General features: G+C 46.0%; 1 protein-coding gene across 5 annotated transcripts in view; it reads left to right on the top strand.

The window, feature by feature from the left end:
• LOC127042845 (uncharacterized) overlaps positions 1-23,148 on the top strand; it is a 98,293-nt gene that overhangs the window by 17,196 nt on the left and 57,949 nt on the right. For 4 of the 5 annotated variants that reach the window (XM_050936313.1, XM_050936312.1, XM_050936314.1 and 1 more), the window contains 2 exons: positions 5,033-5,094; positions 11,019-11,210. In XM_050936313.1, coding sequence (XP_050792270.1) covers positions 5,033-5,094; positions 11,019-11,210 — 254 coding nt within the window. The remainder of the gene's footprint in view (positions 1-5,032; positions 5,095-11,018; positions 11,211-23,148) is intronic. The other variant, XM_050936315.1, reaches the window with a different exon arrangement.

Raw genomic sequence — 23,148 nt, 5'->3', positions numbered from 1 at the left:
TGAAGTCTATGAAATCATGACTGGTGTAGAGAAACCAAATAAGGAAGTGTTATTTACTCCTCATAATACAAGAACTAGGGGTCAACAAATGAAATTAGCATGCAGCAGATTTAAAACAAACAAAAAGAAGTATTTTTTTCACACAATGCACAGTCACTTTGGAACTCCTTGCCGGAGGATGTTGTGAAGGCCAAGACTATAACAAGGTTTAAAAAAAAGGACTAGATTAGTTCATGGAGGATAGGTCCATCAATGGCTATTAGCCTGGATGGACAGGGATGGTGTCTCTAGCCTCTGTTTGCTAGAAGCTGGAAATGTGCGATGGGATGGATCACTTGATGAATACCTCTTCTGTTCTTTCCCTGTGGGACACCTGGCATTGTCCACTGTTGGAAGACAGGATACTTGGCTAGATGGACCTTTGGTCTGACCCAGTATGACCATTCTTATGTTCTTAAATTAAATGCTTTTAATAGATTACAATAAGTTTAGCCCTTGACATTGACAAATCCCTGTATTTAAATTTAAAAGAATAATTTTTTAAAAAACCATCTTTTTTTTTTTTTGTCACCTAGCTCCAGGATGCAGTTTTAAATAGCCATCCATGGGGAACTTAAGGTCAACAGGAAGTTGTTTATCCATTTCTTATATGCCTCTTCTATTATCTCCTACCTGCACTGCAGCGCTTGATGTGTGCAAGTTTTTATCCAACAGGAATTAAAACTGGCTGTTACTCACCTGATTCAAGATGTGGTGACCCAGTAGAATTCTACTTTCAATAGTTAGATATTTTCAGGACTGTGAACAAGCTTTTGCTATCTTTTGTTCAGAAGTTCCTAGCATTCCACAGACCCAAACATGGTGGAGTCTCACAGAGGCTTGTCTTTATAATTCTTGTCTTGGAGCCTGTCAAGCCTGTATTTCTCTTGCGAGACCTGCAGTTTGAGCATTGACAGACGATCTCGGGGGTGATACCCAAATGATTGCCTATATATACACATGCACTTCTATTACATTTTCCCATTGGTATTAGAGTAATCAAAATCTAGGTTTTAAATTCCATTTCAGACTGGTTCAGCCACATTGAAGTAGAACAAGGATATACAGTTTCTTGCATGCTAGATGCCCAATTTAAGGCATTTTTATTTAGTTCTGAGATAGCTTGTGATGGACATTTGGTGCTGGTATAGCAGGAGCCACCAACATATTCTGAACCCTTTGGTAGCTCCTGTGGAGGCACTGGGATTTTAAGCTTACTGCAAAGGTGGAGATGTATAGAACTATGATTTTACCAACTTTATTGTAAGGCAATGAAGTGTAAACACTGAGGAAGGGTGGCGAGTGGTGGATTTATGTTTGTTTTTTTTTTTTGTTTTTGTTGTTTTTTTTTTTTACTTTTGTCATCTTTGTCAACTGCTCCACTTAAGGGGCAGGACAAGATCAGCAGTGAGGATATTCATAGCCGAACCCAGAAACCACCCCCATCAGGACTGGTTCAATTTTGGCAGTTTCTTGATATGGACATATTGTTAGGATGGAAGACCAGCGAGTTGTGAAGTGTTTACCAAATAATTCTGCTACATGGTGGGTAATCACAGGGTCACCAAAAGCTTCAGTAGTGAGATAAGATTGCCAGTGACAGACAGTCTGAACATCCAGCCAGACCATCTGAAGAACTGAGCTAGAGATCAGTCTGGGTGTGCTCCATCTGCAAGAAGGCTGTCCTCCTTTGGGATTTGCCTTGATGATGTCATGTGATATTGGAATATCTGCCACCTTGACATAAGTTGAAGGTAAACATGCACAGAAAAGCCAAGAATGGACAGCATGCAATAGAAACAGAGAGCAGAGAAACAAGTTAATTAGCAACCTCTTAAGGAAGTCACAGTAGATACTAAAAGCATGTGGAGTTACTAAGAGAAGCTATGGATAGTCTTCCATCTAGTGCAGGGGTTGGCAACCTTTCAGAAGTGGTGTGTTGAGTCTTCACTTATTCACTCTAATTTAAGGTTTCGCGTGCCAGTAATACATTTTAATGATTTTAGAAGATCTCTTTCTATAAGTCTAGAATATATATCTAAACTATTGTTGTATGTAAAGTAAATAAGGTTTTTAAAATGTTTAAGAAATTTCATTTAAAATATTAAATTAAAGTGCAAAGCCCCCCAGACCAGTGGCCAGGGACCCGGGCAGTGTGAGTGCCACTGAAAATCAGTTCGCGTGCCGCCTTTGGCACGCGTGCCATAGGTTGTCTACCCCGATCTAGTGAAATTCAGTGTAAAGGGAATTTTCTTTATACGTATTAGAGACCAGTTTGTCACAGGTAGCTCCTGCTGAAGAGTGGTGAGAACAAAATTCTATCAAAATCAAAATCTTTTCCTATTTGCAATGTTTCTTTGAAACTCTGCTCATCATTGTGTAATGTGAGATGCCATTTAGCATTTTTTAGGTTGTCTGATATGATCAGAGGTACAGATAGCTCCTGGCATGGCCTCCCGCAGCTCCCAGTGGCCATGGTTCGCTGTTCCCCGCTAATGGGAGCTGCGGGAACGGCAAACTGCAGCTACTGTGAGCTGTGGGGGACTGTGCCTGCGGACTGTCAATGTAAACAAATGTCTTGCTTCCTGCCAGCGGATTACCCTGATGGGCTGCTTGCTGACCCCGTCCCAGTACATTCTGTATAATTCCTAAATATCACAAATGGTCTAATCTTCCTCCGAAATGTACTTGTTCTGTGAATGAATTTAGTACTCTATATGCTGGAATTTTGGCTTTTAAAACACTGATAAGCAGTGTTATTTCAGCTCTTAAAACACATGGTAGTTATTTTTATTAATTTGCCTTAAAAACACCCAGGTGAAGGTTTGCAAAAATTGAGTGACATCCTGATTAACACTTGGTGTCTGATGAAAATTTAGGGTAAATAATAGAGGAATATTGCAGGGGGTGTTGTTTTATCTTTAGTTTAGTATTGGTAAACTGATGCATACCTGATTTTTGTTCTTTTAAAAAAAAAAAGGGATTTGTTCAGTTAAATAGAAGTGAATTGGTTTGTGATAAGTGGAATTGACCTATCACTTCAGCTGTTAGACCCGTTTAATCTCTTTCTGTAACAGAGAAGGTCATAGCTGTGAAGATGAGTTCTTGAAGCCAAGCTTATGCTTTCAAAACGAATTCATTACTTTTTAATCAGGGCTTTGAAGCTGTGCTCCAGCTCCGCTCCAGCTCTAGGCAAAAACCTGCAGCTCCACTGCTCTGGAGCTCCTCCGGGCTCCAGCTCCAGTCTCCACTCCGAAGCCCTGTTTTTGATGCGTTCTCTTTGTTTCTGAAGGCAGACAGCCCTTGTTCATAAGGATGCATGGGAGAAATGTTAATGGAAAAGCTTTAAATTCCTCAGGATTGATGCAAAAATGTTTGATTGTACTATTCCAAAGCAATATTAAACATCATTTAACTGTTAAATATTTTTGTTCTTTTTCTTCAGTGCTTCTCCCAGGTCCAGTCTGCTGTTCCCTGCAACAGCCTCCTAAACTCTGTCTAATACTCTCTCTCACCTCAAACCCTGTCACCCTTCTCATACAACCCCTTGTTCTCAGCAGTTGCCTATTTTGAACAGGAGTGGGTAATCCAGCAGACAGTGGATGGCTGAGTGGAGACCTTCTCCACCTGTGTCAATGTAATACACTGGCAGTGTGTGGGTTATGTCCCCCTCTAATGGCTGTTCCTCTAGAATATAACAGCCTATCACTGTTCCAGATAGTGGAATTACAGCTTTAGTTGTTGACCCCACACATTTCTGAAAATGGGCATCTCTGACTGTGCTCACTGCCTGCTCCTTTGTAAGCTCCCATCCTTCAACATGCACATGTTCTGAATGCCCGAACAGCCCGTTTGAAAATTGTCAACATATGCATTTCTTGTTTAACCCAGGATGTATCTGTATATAAGGATTTATGCCCACACAAGCCTCTTATTCTTATGTGGTTTGTTTTTCTTACCTATCTCACAAGGGTTTTGTGCAGCTTACTGGGTAAAAATGTGAGACACTTGCAGAGTTTCTAATAGAACCTAGGAGTTATGGTTCCCAATTCAGTGCTCTAACAGCTATACAACACTACCTTTCATGTGTCCATTTGGTTATGTGGATCATAATTTTAGTTGATATCCCAGTTACACTTTTAAAAATAAATAGGTTGCATCTCTGCTCAATACTAAGAGAAATATTACTCACCAAACTATCATTAAAAGCCAGAGACTTTAGAAAAGTTTTCCTGGCAGTTATTTTATACCTCTACCTCAATATAACACTGTCCTTGGGAGCCAAAAAATCTTACCGTGTTATAGGTGAAAACATTATATCAAACTTGCTTTGATCCGCTGGAGTCCGCAGCCTCGCTCCCCCCCTACCCCCGGAGCACTGCTTTACTGCGTTATATCAGAATTTGTGTTATATCGGGTCGTGTTATATCGGGGTAGAGGTGTAGTTTTAATTACTGAATAATCACCATTTCGCATATGTAATAGAATTTAGTGTGTCTCCATGTCATTTCACAAATTGTGGCCTCAAGACCAGCATGACAGCTTCATGGTATTCTACTGTAGTTGCCCACAAGGAGTCTGAGTTTGTGTCCTGACTGAGTTCACTGTTGAATGCTCTGGTGGGCAAGGACAAGAAATGTAATGTGGACACAGTGTTCTCAGCCCTTGTGGAAGCATAAGTGTCTCATATCACTATCCACTGAATATGTCTGGCCAACCACAGGAGTAGCTTTGGACAGGTGATTGAAGGAGCAATCACATCAAGCTTTCTTCATCTAAGGCAAGGTCAGAGCAATGCAGGGTCTTTGGAAGGGCATAGAAGAAGAAGAGTGATTCCAGAGGATCCTGTCTAGAAGATGTCATAATCAACAGTATTAGTACTACACGATCGTGCTATTGCATTTAATGCTCTGGTTTGTTTATGAAATATAGCTGGTCATAGAAAAATGATTCTTAAATTTTTATTTTGTGCTCTTTTTTTTCTGCATTTTAGGTCATTTGAAAGAAGCAATAGATGATGCTAACAAGGCTGTTGAGTTAGACCCTTTGAACCCTGTAAGTAATAGTGACATGAACTGGTCCCTAATACACATTGTACATGGTTTTATTCATATGTAATTTTACTCTTTTCTGGGAACTGTGCACAAAGTTAGTCTGTGCTAACATATCTTATTCCTGTTACCTCATTTTTTGCCTTGAGACTTTGTGCTGACTTGCTTGTCTCATCAGCTTGTTATAGCTTGATATTTTGGTGCCTAAATCCAAGTTTTAGGTGGTCAAGTGCCTGTTTTATGTTTCACTGAGATCCACAAAACCTCCACTCAGCTGCCACTTGGCCTGTAGGCATCTAAACTCAGTACTTAAATTTTCTGGGTAAGAGTTCCCTAGGTGCCTATGTTTCTGCCTCTGGGCATGTGCACTACTGGCTCCCTCTAGGCATCTGGATACTGGTCTCCTGTGAAGCCAGAGTGTGATCCAGAAACAAGGGGAAGATAGGCACGCCTCTGCCTGTGTCACCTGTGGAGCCCAATCTGGTAGATGTACTTAGAGACTGCTTACTGGATCAGGTCCCATTCAAAAGTGTGTGTGTGCGTGTGTGTGCAGGTGTGCGCCTGCCTTATAATGTTTAGTCCAGTGGTTAGAGAACTGTCCTGACATGTGGGAGACCTGAGTTTAGTTCCCTCCTCTGCCTCAGGGGGCGAAGGGATTTGAATAGGGGTCTCCCACATCTCTCAGGAAAATATCCTAACCACTGAGCTATGTGGTGTTCTGATTTGAGGCTATCTCAATGTCTCTTGCTGAAGCTGTTCCACTTTGGATAAATAATTAAATCATCAATGAAAAAGAGAAAAACTCTATAGCTTGGTGGTTAGGGCACCCGGCTTGGAGGTGAAAGATCTACAGGTCATTCCCTAGCCTGCTGACAGCAATTCTAGGGCCAGAGCAAGAGCTAAACCTAGAGGGGGACAGGGCCCAGGGTGGAAGTGACGAATTTGTCACTTCTGGGACTGCCTGTCACTCCCAGGCATGCATGACCGCTCTGGGCCCTGAGCTTTTGTGGGGACCCACAGGCCGTCACGATTAGCCAGTGTGGTCACATGCATAGGAGCCCTGTGGCCTGCCCAGTAAATTTAAAAGGGCCTGGGCCCCTGGGCAATTGCCCCATTTCCCGCCCCCCTGTCGGAGGGCCTGGCCATTCTCATGCTGCAATGGTTTAGTATTTATCAATAGTGGAACAGTTTCAACAGGATAGATTGAAGGAGTCCCACATCATAAGAACATAAGAATGGCCCTACTGTGTCAGATCAAAGCTCCATCTAGCCCAGTATCCTGTCTTCTGACAGTGGCCAGTGCCAGGTGCCCCAGAGGGAGTGAACAGAACAGGTAATCGTCAAGTGATCCATCCCCTGTTGCTCATTCCCAGCTTCTGGCAAACAGAGGCCAGGGACACAATTCATGCCCATCCTGGCTAATAGCCATTGATGGACCTATCCTCCAGGAATTTTTCTAATTCTTTTTTTAATCCTGTTATGGTCTTGGATGTCACAACGTCCTCTGGCAAAGAGTTCCACAGGTTGACTGTGCGTTGTGTGAAAAAATACTTCCTTTTATTTGTTTTAAACCTGCTGCCTATTAATTTCATTTGGTGACCGCTAGTTCTTGTGTTTTCAGAAGTAGTAAACAACACTTCCTTATCTACTTTCTCTACACCAGTCATGATTTTATAGACCTCAATCATATCTCCCCTTAGCCCTCTCTTTTCCAAGATGAATACTCCCAATCTTATTAATCTCTCCTCATACGGAAGCCCTTCCATACCCCTAATCATTTTTGTTGCCCTTTTCTGAACCTTTTCCAATTCCAATATATCTTTTGTGAGATGGGGCAACCACATCTGCACACAGTATTCAAGATGTGGGAGTACCATGGATTTATTTAGAGGCAACATGATATTTTCTGTCCTATTATCTGTCCCTTTCTTAATTATTCCCAGCATTCTGTTTGCTTTTTTGACTATCGCTGCACATTGAGTGGATGTTTTCAGAGAACTATCCACAGTGACTCCAAGATCTTTCTTGAGTGGTAGCAGCTAAATTAGACCCCAACATTTTATATGTATAGTTGGGATTATGCTTTCCAGTGTGCATTACTTTGCATTTTATCAACATTAAATTTAACATGCAATTTTATTGCCCAGTTACCCAGTTTTGAGAGATCCTTTTGTAGCTCTTCGCAGTCTGCCTGGGTCTTAACTATCTTTAGTAATTTTGTGTCATCAGAATATCCCCAGCTTATTGGTTAAGAACATGTTTTGGGTGATGAGGAAGAACCCTATTTAAATACTTCCCCCACTTCAAGTGGAGGGGAAAATTGAACCTGGATCTCCCCCATCCTAGATGAGCGTTCTAACCACTTGGATAAAAGTTATAAAGTGCGGGTCAAAGGCAGCACAACTATCATCATATATTCCTCTGGCCTTTTTGTGTGAAGAGGAGACAGCAACTAAGTCCTGGTCTACACTATGGGGCTAGGTCGAATTTAGCTGCGTTAGGTCAATTTTAAAATGAATGCCTCTACACAACCAACCCCATTCTGTTGACCTAAAGGGCTCTTAAAATCAACTTCTGTACTCTTCCCCAGCAAGGGGAGTAGTGCTAAAATCGACCTTGCTGGGTCAAATTTGGGGTAGTGCAGACGCAATTCAACGGTATTGGCCTCCGGGAGCTATCCCAAAGTGCTCTGGTGTGACCCCTCTGGACAGCACTTTGAACTCCAATGTACTAGCCAGATACACAGGAAAAGCCCTGGGAAATTTTGAATTTCATTTCCTGTTTGGTCAGCATGGCGAGCCCAGCAGCACAGGTGACCATGCAGTCCCCCCAGAATCACAGATAAGCTCCAGCATGGACCGAAAGGGAGATACTGGATCTGATTGCTTTATGAGGAGAAGAATCTGTGCAGGCTGAAATCCGATCAAAAAGAAGAAATGCTAATATATATGCCAAAATCGTATAGGGCATGGTGGACAGAGGCTATAACAGGGACACACAGCAGTGCTATGTGAAAGTTAGCTAGCTCAGGCAAGACTTTCAAAAGACAAAGGAGGCAAATGGTTGCTCTGGGTCAGAGCCACATACATGCCGCTTCTGTGATCAGCTGCGTGGTATTCTAGTGGGGGACCCTACCATGACCCCACCACTGTCCGTGGACACCTGCAGGGGGGAGTCTCACGCAACAGGTAGGAGGATTTTGTGGATGAGGAAGAGGAGAAGAATGCACAGCAGGCAAGCAGTGAATCCATTCTCCCTGGCAGCCTGGACCTTTTCACCCTGGAGCCAATACCCTCCCAAGGCGGGATCCCCGACCCTAAAGGCGGAGAAGGCACCTCTGGTGAGTGCACATTTGTAACTACAGTACAGGGTTTAAAAGCAATAGCGTTTAATGTTTGATTTGCCCTGAACAATTGGGATGCATTCGCGGCCAGTACAGCTACTGGAAAAGTCTGTTCACGTGTCTGAGGATGGAGCGGGAATCCTCCAGGGACATCTCCATGAAGCTCTCCTGGAAATACTGTGAAAGTCTTTGCAGAAGGTTTCTGAGGAGGGCTGCCTTATTTTGTCCTCCACTGTAGGACACTTTACCACACCAAGCCAGTAGCAAGTAGTCTGGAATCATTGCAGCACAAAACATGGCAGCGAATGGTCCTGGGTTTTGGTCGCATTCAAGCAACATTCGGTCTATATCTTTCTGTGTTAGCCTCAGGAGAGCGATATCATTCATGGTCACCTGGTTGAAATACGGGAATTTTTGTAAGGGAACATTAAAAGGACCCTGTTCGTGCTGGGCTGTTTGTGCTTGACTGAAAGGGATCATCCCGGAGAATAGCCATGCGGTGAGGGGAGGAGTGAAGGGATCATCTCAGAGAATAACCAGATGGTGGGGTGTGGGGAGGCATGTGCTGCACATCCACCTGAAAACTGCAGCCTCTCCTTTTAAATGTGAAACCCAACCGGCATTGCTTGCTATGGAAAAGGAGGGCGCTGCAGTTTGAAAACATTCCCACATGTTATGAAGGCATAAGAAGCCAACCCCGTGTACCCATTGGCTTACCATGGCTGCCCGGAAACCGAATTCTGTTGCCCAGCTGTGTGATGTCACCATACCGGCAGGCACTTGTATAAAAGGCAAAATGTGACCTTGTACCTAAAGCACATGTGCTGTCTGCTGTGAATTGCTTGCTTCACTGTGAAAGAGTCTCCCTTTTGTTCTCAGAAATGTATCATCTTAAATTTTACTCTCCCTTTTTATCCACCCCTCAGGTGCAAATGCTTCTGTGCTCCTCCTGTCATCTCCGTCCCTGAGGTTATCGCAGATTAGAAGGTGAAAAAACTGCATTCGCGATGACATGTTTTCCAGGCTCATGCAGTCCTCCCGCACTGATAAAGCACAGTTTAATGCATGGAGGCATTCAGTGGCAGAGGCCAGGAAAGCATTAAGTGAGCGCAATAAGAAGAGGCAGGAGGCGATGCGACTAATGGGGGAGCAAATGGACATGATGAGGCATCTGGTGGAGCTGCAGGAAAGCCAACAAGAGCATAGACCCCCGCTGCATCCACTGTATAACCACCTGCCCTCCTCCGCAAGTTCCATATCCTCCTCAGCCAGATGCCCAAGAATGCTGGGGGGATGCTCCAGGCACCCAGCCACTCCACTCCAGAGGATGGCCCAAGCAACAGAAGGCTGTCATTCAAACAGTTTTGATTTGTAGTGTGGCTACAATAAGCAATGTGGCCTTGTCCTTCCCTCCTCCCCCACCCCACCTGGGCCACCTTGTCAGTTATCTCACTTTTTTTTAATTAATAAAGAATGCATGGTTTCAAAAGAGTAGTTACTTTATTTCCTTTGCCAGCTGTGATCGAAGGGGGGAAAGGTGGTTGGCTTACAGGGAATTAAAATCAACAAAGGGGGCAGGTTTGCATCAAGGAGAAACACACACAACTGTCACACCGTAACCTGGCCAGTCATGAAACTCGTTTTCAAAGCCTCTCTGATGCACAGCACTCTTAGCTGTGCTCTGCTAATCGTCCTAGTGTCTGGCTGCTCAAAATCGTCTGGGAGATGATTTTGCCTCAACCTCCCACCCCAGCATAAAGTCTCCTCCTTACTCCCACAGATATTATGGAGCACATAGCAAGCAGCAATAACAATGGGAATGTTGGTTGTGCTGAGGTCTAACCTAGTCAGCAAACATCACCAGTGAGCTTTTAGTATCAGAGGGGTAGCCGTGTTAGTCTGGATCTGTAAAAGCAGCAAAGAGTCCTGTGGCACCTTATAAACTAACAGACGTTTTGGAGCATGAACTTTCGTGGGTGAATACCCACTTCATCAGATGCTTCGTCAGTGAGCTTTTAAACGTCCAAAGGCACATTCTACCACCATTCTGCACTTGCTCAGTTTAGTTGAACTGCTCCTTAGTACTGTGCAGGCTCCCTGTGTATGGCTTCATGAGCCATGGGAGGAAGGGGTAGGCTGGGTCCCCAAGGATAACAATTGGCATTTCAACATCCATATGCAGTAGTCTGAGTTTAGAGGCTGCAAGCAAAATTATGCCTCATAAAGACATAGCCATACAGAGAATGAGACGAGTAGGTGCATCACCTGAGCAAGAGTAGGTTTGTAAGGCATAATGTATCCAGAGGTGCTGTGAGGAGTGCATTGTGCAACTACTTTTACTATGCTAGTAGAAAAGGTGCTTCCCGTGGTGTTAGTATTGCATCATGCCTCCCTATTCTGCCCAGACGTGCTGTCTGCTGGCAATAACTAACTAGCTCTGCTAGCTCACACCCCTTAACTACAGAGAAATTGGAAGGAGAGGCCCCTTATTCCCATTCTCTTCTTTAGTTTAGCCATAATTTAGTCCTGAGTGGTCTTCCGGGATATAGCACACTGAACTCACTGTTACTCTTTCTATTTTCCAGGATGTATATTGTGTTCGAGCTCTTGTTTGGAACACAGTAAAAGAAAAGAAGAGAGCGCTTTTTGATTTAAACTGTAGCCAGAAGCTAAAGCCTTCTCATATTTCCACTTTGATCATAAAGGGAATTATTAAAAATTCTCTTATGGCAACAGAGGGTACGAAGTCTTTAGTGAAGAATAAAGATCATGAAAAGGTAAATGACATCTGGTTTAACTTATCTGTCTCATGCGGTGTTTAAAAAAGAAGACTGTGGCTCAGACAGGGGACCGAAATCAGCCGTGGTGTAAGCGGATGCAGTTCTTTTATTGCTGTCAGTGCTAATTCTGAGGCTGAATTTGGTAGTTTTGGTTACAGATTTTGCACTTGATCTGACCTTTCTGTGATATGAAGGACTTTTTCATATTATTGACTGCTTAAGATAGAGCATCGCCCTTCCCACCTTTCAGTCCTGATTCTGCCTCTTCTCTGCAGTAGCTACTAATACTTGGTTCTAAAAAACAAACCCTACTAAAAATGAAATGCTCCACTACTCTCACATATTCTTTCCCCAGGGAGAAGATGAGAGAACAAACAATATGTGACAGATATTAATTATGTCACCTAATGCATTAGTAGAAGGTGCTCAGATACTGCAACAATGAGCCACGGTATAAGAACTGACAGAGAACAGAACAGTTGTATAAAAAGGAAATATATAATCACTGCTGAGGGGGATATATTGAATTATCTAATTCCTGGCGACACCACTTTTCTGGGCAGCACCATGTACTTTTTGAACTGCACTTTACTTAGAATGGTGGTGTAATATGGGGTCTTAATCTGTTAGAGCTTCCTTGTGGCAAAATGGGGAGCTACACCAACCTGGCTCCATCCTCCTTATGCCACCACACCCAAATCTGTTTGTCAAGTCCTTGTTATGACTCAGCCCCTCCTGGCTGGGTTCTCAGTTGTCTCTGTCCCCTTCAGAATGGTAGGGAGTTAGAAATTCCATGGCTTTAGCAGGGGCTGATCAGTCCTAGGTCTCCTGGCTTTAACTTTAGGGTCTTCTCCAAAAGTTACTGGCTGGAATAGGTAGGGGAACCCAGGCTCAGGGTTCCAGCTAAGGGTTCTTGTTTGGAACAGCTGGAACCAGTCCTTCTCAGTCCCTTGCTGCTACCTGAACTGCTTTCCACCTCTCCTCCTCTGTAGGCTTCCTCAGCCTCTTGTTCTGCATCTCTCTTTGGAGTGTTGGCTTCTCAGACACGTTCTCACAGTTTACTGGAGAGATTCTCTCTGCAGTCCCACTACCTCTCTAGCAGCCACCTCTCTTACTTTGCAGCCCTCTTGTCCTTACAGCTGCTGTGGGGCTGTTAGTCAGTTCTGGCTGAGCAGGCAGGCAAGTGCTTCATTACCTTCTGGCTGCTGAACCAGGATGAGATGTACAGACCTCATGACAGGTGTCCTTGGCTAACAAGAGGCTGTAGGTTTTTTTCACTGCCATGACCATCTCCAAAAGAGGAAGGAAGCTGTTGTTGATCCTATGGTTAATGTAGCTCTTCAAAGGAGATTTTTTTTCTTTCTTAAATTCTGAAGCTGATAGGAAATCAATGATCATTTGTCGGGATGCATTGGTGTGAGGAGCCACTGCCTTTTGAACTGGTTAAACTCTGGAAAGTTGGGATTTAGAGAGATCATAAAAGATGAAATGATATTAGGCGAAGGGAGATGAAAACTTGAATATGAGTGTTTTTTCTAAGGAGTAGTCAAAATATTTTCTGATGTGGAAGTCGTTTCAGAGGAGATGGGAGTGAGTCTTAGTTCCTGGCAATAGGACTGAATGTGCTATTTGATTTTTGAAGAGGAGGAGTAAATTGACAGAGACTGGTCTTATAGAGAATTTGTGGAGTATAAATATTTGAAATGTGGGACAGAAGTAAATTATAATGGAACAAAGAAATGATGAGGTTAATACAGGCTGATAGTAAACAGTCAAAGCAGTAAAAGGGATCTGCAGTTGAATGTTATCTGCATAGAAGGGATATTCAAATTTGAATTCAGAAAACCGTTGAACAATGGAAAGGAGATATTGAAGAGGAGACCAGGAGATGAATACTGGACTATTTATAAAAGGAAGGGAGAAGAAAGCATAGAAAATGTAATATATTTTTAAAACACATTGCATTGAAAATGGCTAACATTTTTATACGTAGAATTACATTTTCTGAGCATGATATGTGCAGTGTAATTCATTTAGCAAAATAGCATAAAAGGAATGTTAGATATTGCTCAAGCCCACAAAGTAAAGGAAATGATCTGTTAAGTATCAAACATGTCAGTTCCATCAAACATACCACATTAAGAGAAGTGCTCTATTTGATTTGATAGTTGAGGATTAATCCTCTGCTGATTCCAACCCCCCCCCCATTTCTTTAGTGTTCTTAGGGCAGAATCATAGTTTTCTTTCAATATAATTTGTACTAGGTGTAAATTCTTTGGATGATGCAGTGTGTAAATCTGTTTGTTTGTTTTAGTTTAGAAATTAAAGTTGAGTCTGTATACAAATCACAGAATAACATTTTCAGAAGCGCCTAAGATTTATATGCAGTGTTTTTATACCTGTGTTGCGCTTATAATATTGCCTACTTCAAGAGATCAAAAATCATGAGATTGGCCCAAAAATCATGACATTTTAAAAAAAGAATGATACTGTGTTTATTAGGCCAGTCTCTTGATTTTTGAACTCCCCCTGCCCATCCCCAGGGCATGTGCATGTGACAGTGTTGCCCACTCTCCCACATGTACTGGATAAGGTGATTTTTGGCTCCTGCTGCAGGAGCTCTCCTTTTCCCCCCCATACCTGCCCATCTCCTGCCCAGCAATTAATCCTGTCTCCCAGTCCCCCATTAATTCTCTTCCCACCCAACCCCCCTCAATTCGCCCCCCCCAGTTCAGTCCACCTGTCCCTGTCATCACCACCCCATCAGTTCAGCTGGCATACCCCATTGACCCCCACTGCCCTCAGTTCACCCTCCCAGCACTCACTTCATCTGCTCGGAACCAGCCATCAATACAGCCTACCCACTCTGTCAGCACTCACCTTTCTGCAGCCCCCCTGCAGCCTCCAGCCTCACCTCTGCTTCTTAGGGTTCTTAACCTTCCCCATGCCTGGGAGAGGGGGCTGCAGTGGAGTCACCTCTCCTACTTCCCAGGCTGGCAGGGGAGCAGCTGCCCCGGGGCTGACAGTTGGAGTGGAGCCCCAGCTGTGCTTGGGGCAGTTGACAGGACTTCTAAGTAAAGTTAAGCCTCACTTTTATAACTCTCAAATGCCAGGATTTTTTTTTTTCATTTGATTCCATTGCTTATTTGAGGGTTGGCCCTCCCACCTTCTGTCTCAGATGAAGTTTCTCTTCCTTTCTGGGGTGTAGCAACACTGTCTCTTGTTAGCTTGATAGCTTTGTTTATCTGATATGTAAATTAATTCTCATTGTCTTTCAAAGTACTTTGGAAGGAGAAAGTACGTTCTTCTTCCAGTGCTTGCTCATGTCCATTCCAATCAGGTGTGCATGCGCTGTGTGCACAGTCATGGGAAGGTTTTTCCCCTAGCAGCACCTATCGGGTTGGCTGTGGATTCCCCTGGAGTGACACCTTCATGGCGCTGAATATAGGTCCCTGCCGACCTGCTGCCTCCTGAGTTCCTTCTTACCACCAGTGACGGTCGTTGGAAATCCAGTTGCTTGCTTTCACAAGTGCTCCCCTAGTTTGTAGTCTTAGCTTAGTTTTTATAAATAAAGTTCTTAGTAGTGTTAATTGTCAGTTGTAGGAGTGGGGGCTTTTCTGTTCCCCTTTGGGGTTTGGGGCATGCCTCGATCCCAAGGGTTTAAGTCATGTGGAACCTCCCATAAGCCCATGCAAGCAGGCAACCCCCATGACTCTTGTTTCAAGTGTCTGGGGGAGGCGTACCAAACAGACCAGTGCAAGATCTGCAAAGGGTTCCGTCCAAGGATGAAGAAGGAGTGGGACTTCAGGCTCAAACAGATTCTGATGGAGTCAGCCCTTCATCCTCAACCAGCGCCTGGCTGGCAGGATCTGGCACTGAGCTCCTCCATGTGGAGTGCCCCGGCCTCTGTGTGTGAGACAGCGCCGAGCAAGGACTTGGGCCATAGAGGCACTCAGCACTGACACTCCCTGGCACCGAAGGCGGTGTGGCACTGCTCTCATTCCCTAGTTCTGCATAAGTGGCACAGGAAGACTGACGGGGGCACTTGCCCACGCCGAGAGCTGCCACATCGGACAGTGCTTCCGGAGTGCGTCCTATACAGGAGCTGGCACTGTCAATTTCAGCCCTGCAAGGGGGGCCGTCGAGTCCAGTGCCAATGGATTCTCCTAAGCATGAATGCGAGGTGGAGGACCTGTAACTCCCCTCCACCCCAGACACTTTTGAGGCCGCTCGGGACTTGATTACTATGATGGCTTCACAGTCCCCTGCCAGTCGGGATAGACCTCTGGCTCCAGACAGTGATCTCCTCATCATCGATCCCCCAGGCTTTGCTCTTCACGGCTCCACTCCCCAGGGCACTGGTCTCATCTCCATCTCTGCAGCATCTGTTTCCATCTCTGTCTCTGCAGCACCATTTCCTGGCACCGATGCTACCGTGGCACCGTTCTTCAACCAGTCTTCGTTAAGCTCTAAGCAGGCCTTTTGAAGGTGCACCCGAGGACAGTGCACCAATCGATGTACCAGATCCTCATCCCTGTTTCCTGAACCGTCTGTCCCACTTTTACTGTGCTTGATCTCAGATAACATCAGACCACTGGGCCCTTTGCACAACAGAAGTGGGATATTCTCTCAAATTCTGCTTCCACCCCCCCTTCCCCATCCCTCTTCAAGGACCCTTATCATGAGCATTTCCTTATACAGGAGGTCCAAATGCTCCTCGACTCGAGTAGTGGAGTAGGTTCCTCAGGAGCTAAGGGGCAAGGGATTCTACCCCCATTATTTCCTAATCCCCAAAGCCAAGGAGGGTCTAAGACCCATCCTTGACCTGCGAGGACTCAACAGCTTAATGAAAAAGCTGACGTTCTGCATGGTTTCCCTAAATATGATTATCCCCTCTCTGGATCTGTCAGACTGGTATGCCACCCTTGACCTCAAAGATGTGTGCTTCCACATCTCGATATGTCCTGCGCACAGATGTTTCCTCAGGTTCGTGGTCAACCACAACCGTTACCAATTCATGGTCCTCCTCTTCGGCCTGTCTGCAGCACCATGAGTGTTCACCAAGTGCATGTCAGTTGTGGCCGCCTTCCTCCACCGGAAGCAGGTGCGGGCATACCTGTACCTTGATGACTGGCTGTGCAGGGGGTGTTCCAGGGACCAAGTGGAGGCACAAGTCAGCTTTGTGAGGTCCACTTTCGATAGGTTGGGTCTCCTACTCAACAAGCACAAATTTACTCTATCCCTGACGCAGAGGGTAGAGTTTATAGGATCGGTGTTGGACTCAGGCCAGGCCAGGGCATCCCTGCTGTAGGCTCGTTTCTCGGCAATGACGGACATCATACAGAGCCTCACATGGTACCCTACTACCAAGGCAAGGGGCTGCTGAGGCTCCTCGGCCACATGGCAGCATGTAGATATGTGGTACAGCACACAAGGCTGAGGCTCAGGCCTCTCCAAGCTTGGCTGGTGTCGGCCTACCATCCAGGGCACAGTCACCCTTCTGGTGCAGGTTATCAAACCTCTAAACTGGTGGCTCAGAGTCCCCTGAAACAAGCCCCAGCCCTCTCTGTCTCTGGTAACAGATGTGTCAGTGCTGGGATGGGGCACTCACCAGGGAAAACTACAGACGAAAGGTCTCTGATTGCAGGATAAGCTCTCACTCCACATCAGCATCAAGGAGTTGAGGGCCGACAGGCATGCCAAACCTTCCAAGCCCAATTACATGGGGGTCATGATGGACAACACAACTGCAATGTTTTACATACATAAGCAGGATGGGGTTTGTTCCTCTCCCCTATGTCAGGAAGCCCTCAAGCTGTGGGGCTTCTGCATAGCCCACTCTATTCACCTGGAAGCATCTTACCTCCCAGGGTCTCAGAACAAGTTGGCAGACTGCCTCAGCAGATGCTTTCACAATTATGAATGGTCCATCCATTCGGATGTGATACACAGCATTTTCCAGAGGGGGGGAATTCCCCCAATTGACCTGTTTGCTTCAAGGTGCAACAGAAAGTGCCCTCAGTTCTGCTTCTTCCAGAATCACGGTCTGGGCTCCCTTTCAGATATGTTTCTCCTCCCCTGGACAGACCACGTGTGGTATGCGTTCCCACCATTTCCACTCATGTACAAACTTCTGCTCAAGATCTGCAGGGACAAGGTGGCAGTCATACTGGTAGCATTGGCATGGCCTTGCCAGCACTGGTACACTATGCTCCTGGAGCTGTCAATGGATGCCCCAATCGCAGTGCCCCTGGTCCCGGACCTGATCACCCAAGACTATGGTCACCTTCACCATCCCAATCTCGAATCTCCTCTTCACTTCACGGCTTGGAAGCTTCATGGCTAAACCCTTTGGAGCTCGTGTGCTCTGAGTCTGTTAGGGAAGTCTGTCTTGGTAGCAGGAAACCTTCCATCAGGGCTACCTATCTGGCCAAGTGGAAAAACTTTGCAATCTGGTGCACTCAGAGTCACGCTCCTCCAATGCAGGCATCCATACCACTTATCCTAGACTACCTACTGCACTTAAAACAGCAGGGGCTAGTGGCATCATCCATCAAGGGACACCGGGCAGCCATCTGTGCCTTCCACCCAGGAGCAGCTGGGCGTTCAGTCTTCGCCAACCTGATGGTTAGCTGTTTCCTGAAGGGCCTAGACAGGCTATACCAGTGGTCCCCAAAGCAGTGCCTGCAGGTACCATGGTGCCAGCCGGGGCATCTGTGTGCACCCATGTACTATCCAGCGGATGAGCATCCACTGAAATGCCACCGAGAAGCAGCATCATCCAGAGGCGTCACTGCCGAAATGCCACTGGTATTCCCGTAGCTGAAGTTGCATATCTTACATCGACACCCCTTCCCCCAGTGTAGATCAGGCCTGAGTAACACAGGAGTGTTGATTTTCCATACCCCTGAGTGATGTAGTTATGCTGATGTAAGTTGCTAGTGTAGACCAAGCCTCAGAGTGTCGCAGCTAAATACAAGGTGGAACAGATTACCTCTACTTATGTTGAACAAAGTGGCCCATTTACACCCCTCCAGTCATAGGAAGGAAAAGAAGGGGGGCAGGGGAAGCAGCTGGTGTGTTGTTAGATTGTTGTAATGAGCCACAAATCAGTCTCTAACCCACTAATAATGCCCCCTGCTGCTTCCCCACACCCTTCCTTTCCTTCCTGTGACTGGAGGGGTGCTAACAGGTCACTTCACCTTGAATGTTCGCTGGAAATATGTGCTAACTACTTACGTTAAATAATTTCCCACACTGCTGAGCGACATAGTTATGCCAGCCTAAATCTCGGTAAAGACAGGGCTATGTTGACGGGAGGGCTTCTCCCATTGACACAGTGGCTGCCTCCTGGGGAGGTGGATTACCTACGCCGATGGGAGAAGTGGCATAGGTAGCATCTTCATGGAAGTGCTACAGCAATGCAGCTGCAGCCCTAAAGCAGGACTACATTTATAACACTGCATCGGTGCGGCTGCACTGTTGCAACTGTGCCACTGTACTGCTTAAGTAAAGATGTTCCTATGCCTATGGGAGAGCTTCTCCCATAGGCAAAGTTAATCTACCTCTATGAGAGGTGGTAGCTACATCGACGGGTTAGGTTGATATAACTATCCTGCTCAGTTGTGTGGATTTTTCACACCCCTGAGCGACGTAGTTATACCAATATGAGTCTGTAGTGTAGACCTGGCCTTGCTACGTTTCCTAGAATTGATGACGAGCTCTGTCTTGAAAGCTAGTCTCTCTCGCCCACAGAAGTTGGTCCAATAAAAGATATTACCTCACCCACTTGGTCTCCCAAAGAGGTTGTCTACAGTACAAAATTATGTTGACCTAAGTGTGTCAATATACAGCTGCAGCAGTAATTATATCACTGTTGCATGTCCGCACTACTCTCCTTGCATCGGCAGTGCACATCCTTGCTAGCAGCACTTGTATCGATGCAGTGAGCAGTGTATCGTGGTAGCTATCCCTCTGTGCAACTTCCCACCATCTAGTGCAGGGTGTTTTGGGAAGATTTTTGCAATGCCTTATGTGGGCAAATGAGTCGTGTACGGGTGACTGGGAACATGATTTCAACTCCCATAATGCAATGTTCTCCATCCCATAATGTTTCATGCCTCTTTTCAAAAGCTCTGGAAACCCCATCTATCTGAGAAACGTTGGAGCCTGCACAGCTCTGCACTATTGTGATGAATGTTGTGAGTACAGGGTGCCTGATCCTGCAGAATTTGCAGAGCTACCCAGAGGACCTGTGAGGAACATGACGATTCCTTGGAGGCTAGATTGCTGTGGAACGTAGAAACAATTCAAAATTGTTGGCAGTATTCAGGGAGCAGCTGCAGACAGTGGAGAGCCAGTTCTGAGCCTGAGAAACAAGCCCTGACTAGTGGGATTGCATCATTATGCACGTATGTGATGACCAGCAGTGTCTGCAGAACTTCTGGATGCATGAGGCCATATTCCTCGATCAGTGTGCGGAGCTCGTCCCAGCCTTCCAGCTCAGCGGCACCAGAACAAGATCTGCATTGACAGTGGAGAAGCAAGGGTTGATCGCTGTGTAGAAGCTTGCAATGCCACATTGATTCCCAACTAATCAGTAACAATTTGGAGTTGGGAAATCCACCATGGAAATTACTGTGATGCAAGGGCCATTAATCACCTCCTGCTTTGAAGAACTGTGACTCTGGGCAATGTGCAGGACATAGTAGATGGTTTTGCAGCATTGAGGTTCTTAAAGTTCGGTGGGGCCATAGATGGCATGCATATCCCTATTTTGGCAGCTGACCACCTTGCCTTAAAGTACATCAACAGAAATGGCTACTTTTCTATAGTACTGCAAGCACTGGTGGATCACGGTGGATTTTTTACCAATATCGATGTGGGCTGGTCAGAGAAGGTACATGACACACACATCTTTAGGAACACAGCTCTGTTCAGAAAGCTGCAAGCAGGACTTCCTTTCCAGACTAAGTATTACCATGGGGGAATGTTGAAATGCCAATAGTGATCCTGGAAGACCCAGCCTACCCCTTACTTCTGTGGCTCATGAAGCATACACCAGGGAACACTTCAGCTGCAGGCTCAGCAGATACATTATGACAGTTGAATACGCCCTTAGCTGTTTGAGTGGCCGCTGGCACTGTCTGCTTATGAAATTGATCCTCAGTGGAAAAAAAATTCCCAATGCTATAGCTGCGTGCTGTGTCCTTAATAATATCTGTGAAGCAAAGGGAGAAAAATTTCTGCCAGGGCGGAGGTTTCTGCAAGGCTGTCTGCTGATTTTGAGCAGCTGGATACCAGGGTTAGAGGAAGGGTTAACATGAAGCTGTTCGACTCACAGAGGCTTTGGAAGACCATTTTAATAGTGAGTTACGGTAATATGTGTTGCTGTAGGGTGCTGTGCCTGGCATTATAACGTTGCAAATGCACCTATTGCTATTATCTGTGAATGATGTCAGCCCTAGCCAGCATACATTGTGAGCTAATAAGATGAATTAAGTTTCCATAAATACTTTTATTCCAAACCTATGCAAACAGACACATTTATAGCTGAATGGAACTTTATAAATACAGGGGAAAGACAGTCATTTTTATTTCCCATACACCAGCTGCGTCTTTCATAGGTCAGTGTATGTGCAGTTGGGATTGCCTGTACTCTCCCCTGGGGTGGAATGGTTGGGGTAATGTAGTGGCCGTACACATTGCATGGAATAGGCTTGAGAGCAAGGTGAGCACAGGTCTGTTGAAGCTGAAGGCTAGCAAGAGTCTGCAGCATTTGTTTGCTGCTTGAGATGTGGTAGTATCTCCTGCTACATTTCTCCTTTCTGCTTTATCCCTACCCCTGCTGTCTGCATGGGTGATCCTCCAAGCCCTGTGCTTGGTATTTAAAGCAGCAGAGGCTTGCAAGATATCTTTGAATATGTCATCTGCCATCCTCTTCCTTCTCCTCCTTATCTGGCTGAGTTGCTCCACCATGGTGCATATCTGGTTGCAAAAGATACAATGCATAGAGCCACTATTCACAAGGTAAATGGAAACTTAGTATACTGAACTCACTCCCCTTGACCCACACAATTGCAAGCAGCACATTTTCACTTCTCACTGGGATTCATAGAGCTTGCTAGCAGTCCCAGCAATAGTAGTTACAGCTGGGGTGGTGGTGGTGGAGTGAGTTTGAACAATAAGGGGGGGGATAGCTCATGGGCACGAGTATATGCTTATAGGGCAATTGAACTGAATACTAGCATTGTTTTCCACAGGTAATGGTTATTTTAGCCAGAGCCGCCCAGTGGGTCGGGGGGGAAGAGGCAATTTGCCCTAGGCACTTCAGGGGCCCCCATGAGAACATCAGAGGCTCCCCCCCACCTCTGCCTTCCCCCCCCCATCACCCCCCACCTCAGCGCGCCACCTCCAGGAGCGGCCCTGAACAGCGCTGCAGCGGCATGGCTCAAGCAGGACCTGAGCTGCTCCTGCTCAGAGCTGCATGGTAAGGGGGCGGGGCTGCGGTGGGAGCTCAGGTCCCACCCGAGCCACGCTGCTACAGCACTGTCCAGGGCTGCTCCTGGACGTGGCACACTGAGGCTCCTTGAGGGGGATGGCGGGGGTAAGCAGCATGGTGAAGGGGCTGGGGAGGTTGGATAAGGGGCAGGGAGTCCCGGGGACAGTCAGGGGCAGAGGTTTGGGGGGGCAGTCAGGGGATGGGGAACGGGGGAGTTGGATCGTCTGTATTCTGGGGGTCTGTCAGGACTCGGCCGGGGCTGGATGGGGTCAAGGCAGTCAGGATTCAGGGAGCAGGTGGGATTCGTGGGGGTGGAGTCCCAGGGGACAAGGAGCAGGATGGGTCGGGGATTCTAAGGGGGCAGTTGGGGGGCAGGAAGTGGGTGGGCGTCAGATAGATAGGCGCAGGGCCAGGCTGTTTGGGAGGCACAGCCTTCCCTATCCTAAAGCTCATTCAGCAGTTTGAGGCTTGCAGACAGCTATTTAACACAAAGAGCCAAGCTGTTATCTTTTCCCTTAGGGCTGCCATCCCTTTCACTTCTCAAATGAGAAATTATAGTCTACATTTACTTTCGGTGCCATAGGGAGATTCATGTCAGGGGAGGGTAGCTTCATTTAAAATTAGCCACTTTAGATTAACAGTGATAGAGCCAAGAGAGCCATGGGGTAGGGATCACCTGAGAAGAGCAATATCCTATACCACCTACCTCCTTCCCAATCCTACCAAAGGAAACCCCCCTCCCCTGCATTCCCCAAGGCTCCAGAGGGGTTAATTCAGTAGTTCTCAAACTTTTGTACTGGTGACCCCTTTCACATAGCAAACCTGAGTGCGACCCCCCCCACATAAATTAAAAACACTTTTTTATATATTTAACACTATTATAAATGCTGGAGGCAAAGCAGGGTTTGAGGTGGAGGCTGACAACTCGTGACCTCCAGTAATAACTTTGTGACCCCCTGAGGGGTCCTGACCCCCAGGTTAATTTAATTTTAGCACCCTGTGTCCATTCACATGAATGTGCTATTTTGAGCATTTCAGTTTTCACAGATTCTGGAACAAGCTCAAATGCTCAGTTCGTGGAGTATGTACATAGTCTATACTAAAGACAAACCCACAGTAACTGTCTCCAGTTTGTGAGGGACCCCATGGAGCCAGTCTCTAGGAAACAGATACATTCATGGTGGTCAAGTCCATTAATGGCTATTAGCCAGGAAAGGTAAGGAATGGTGTCCCTAGCCTCTGTTTGTCAGAAGGTGGAGATGGATGGCAGGAGAGAGATTACTTGATCATTACCTGTTAGATTCACTCCCTCTGGGGCACTTGGCATTGACCACTGTCAGTAGATAGGATACTGGGCTGGATGGACCTTTAGTTTGACCCAGTGTGGCCATTCTTATGTTCTAACCTAAATGAACCCAAAGTTATGGAGAAAGA

The sequence above is a fragment of the Gopherus flavomarginatus genome, chromosome 1, assembly GCF_025201925.1.
Source record: "Gopherus flavomarginatus isolate rGopFla2 chromosome 1, rGopFla2.mat.asm, whole genome shotgun sequence".
In the NCBI taxonomy this organism is placed as follows: domain Eukaryota; kingdom Metazoa; phylum Chordata; order Testudines; family Testudinidae; genus Gopherus; species Gopherus flavomarginatus.
Note: the sequence above shows the minus strand (reverse complement) of the source record. Positions and strands in the feature narration are given on the sequence as shown.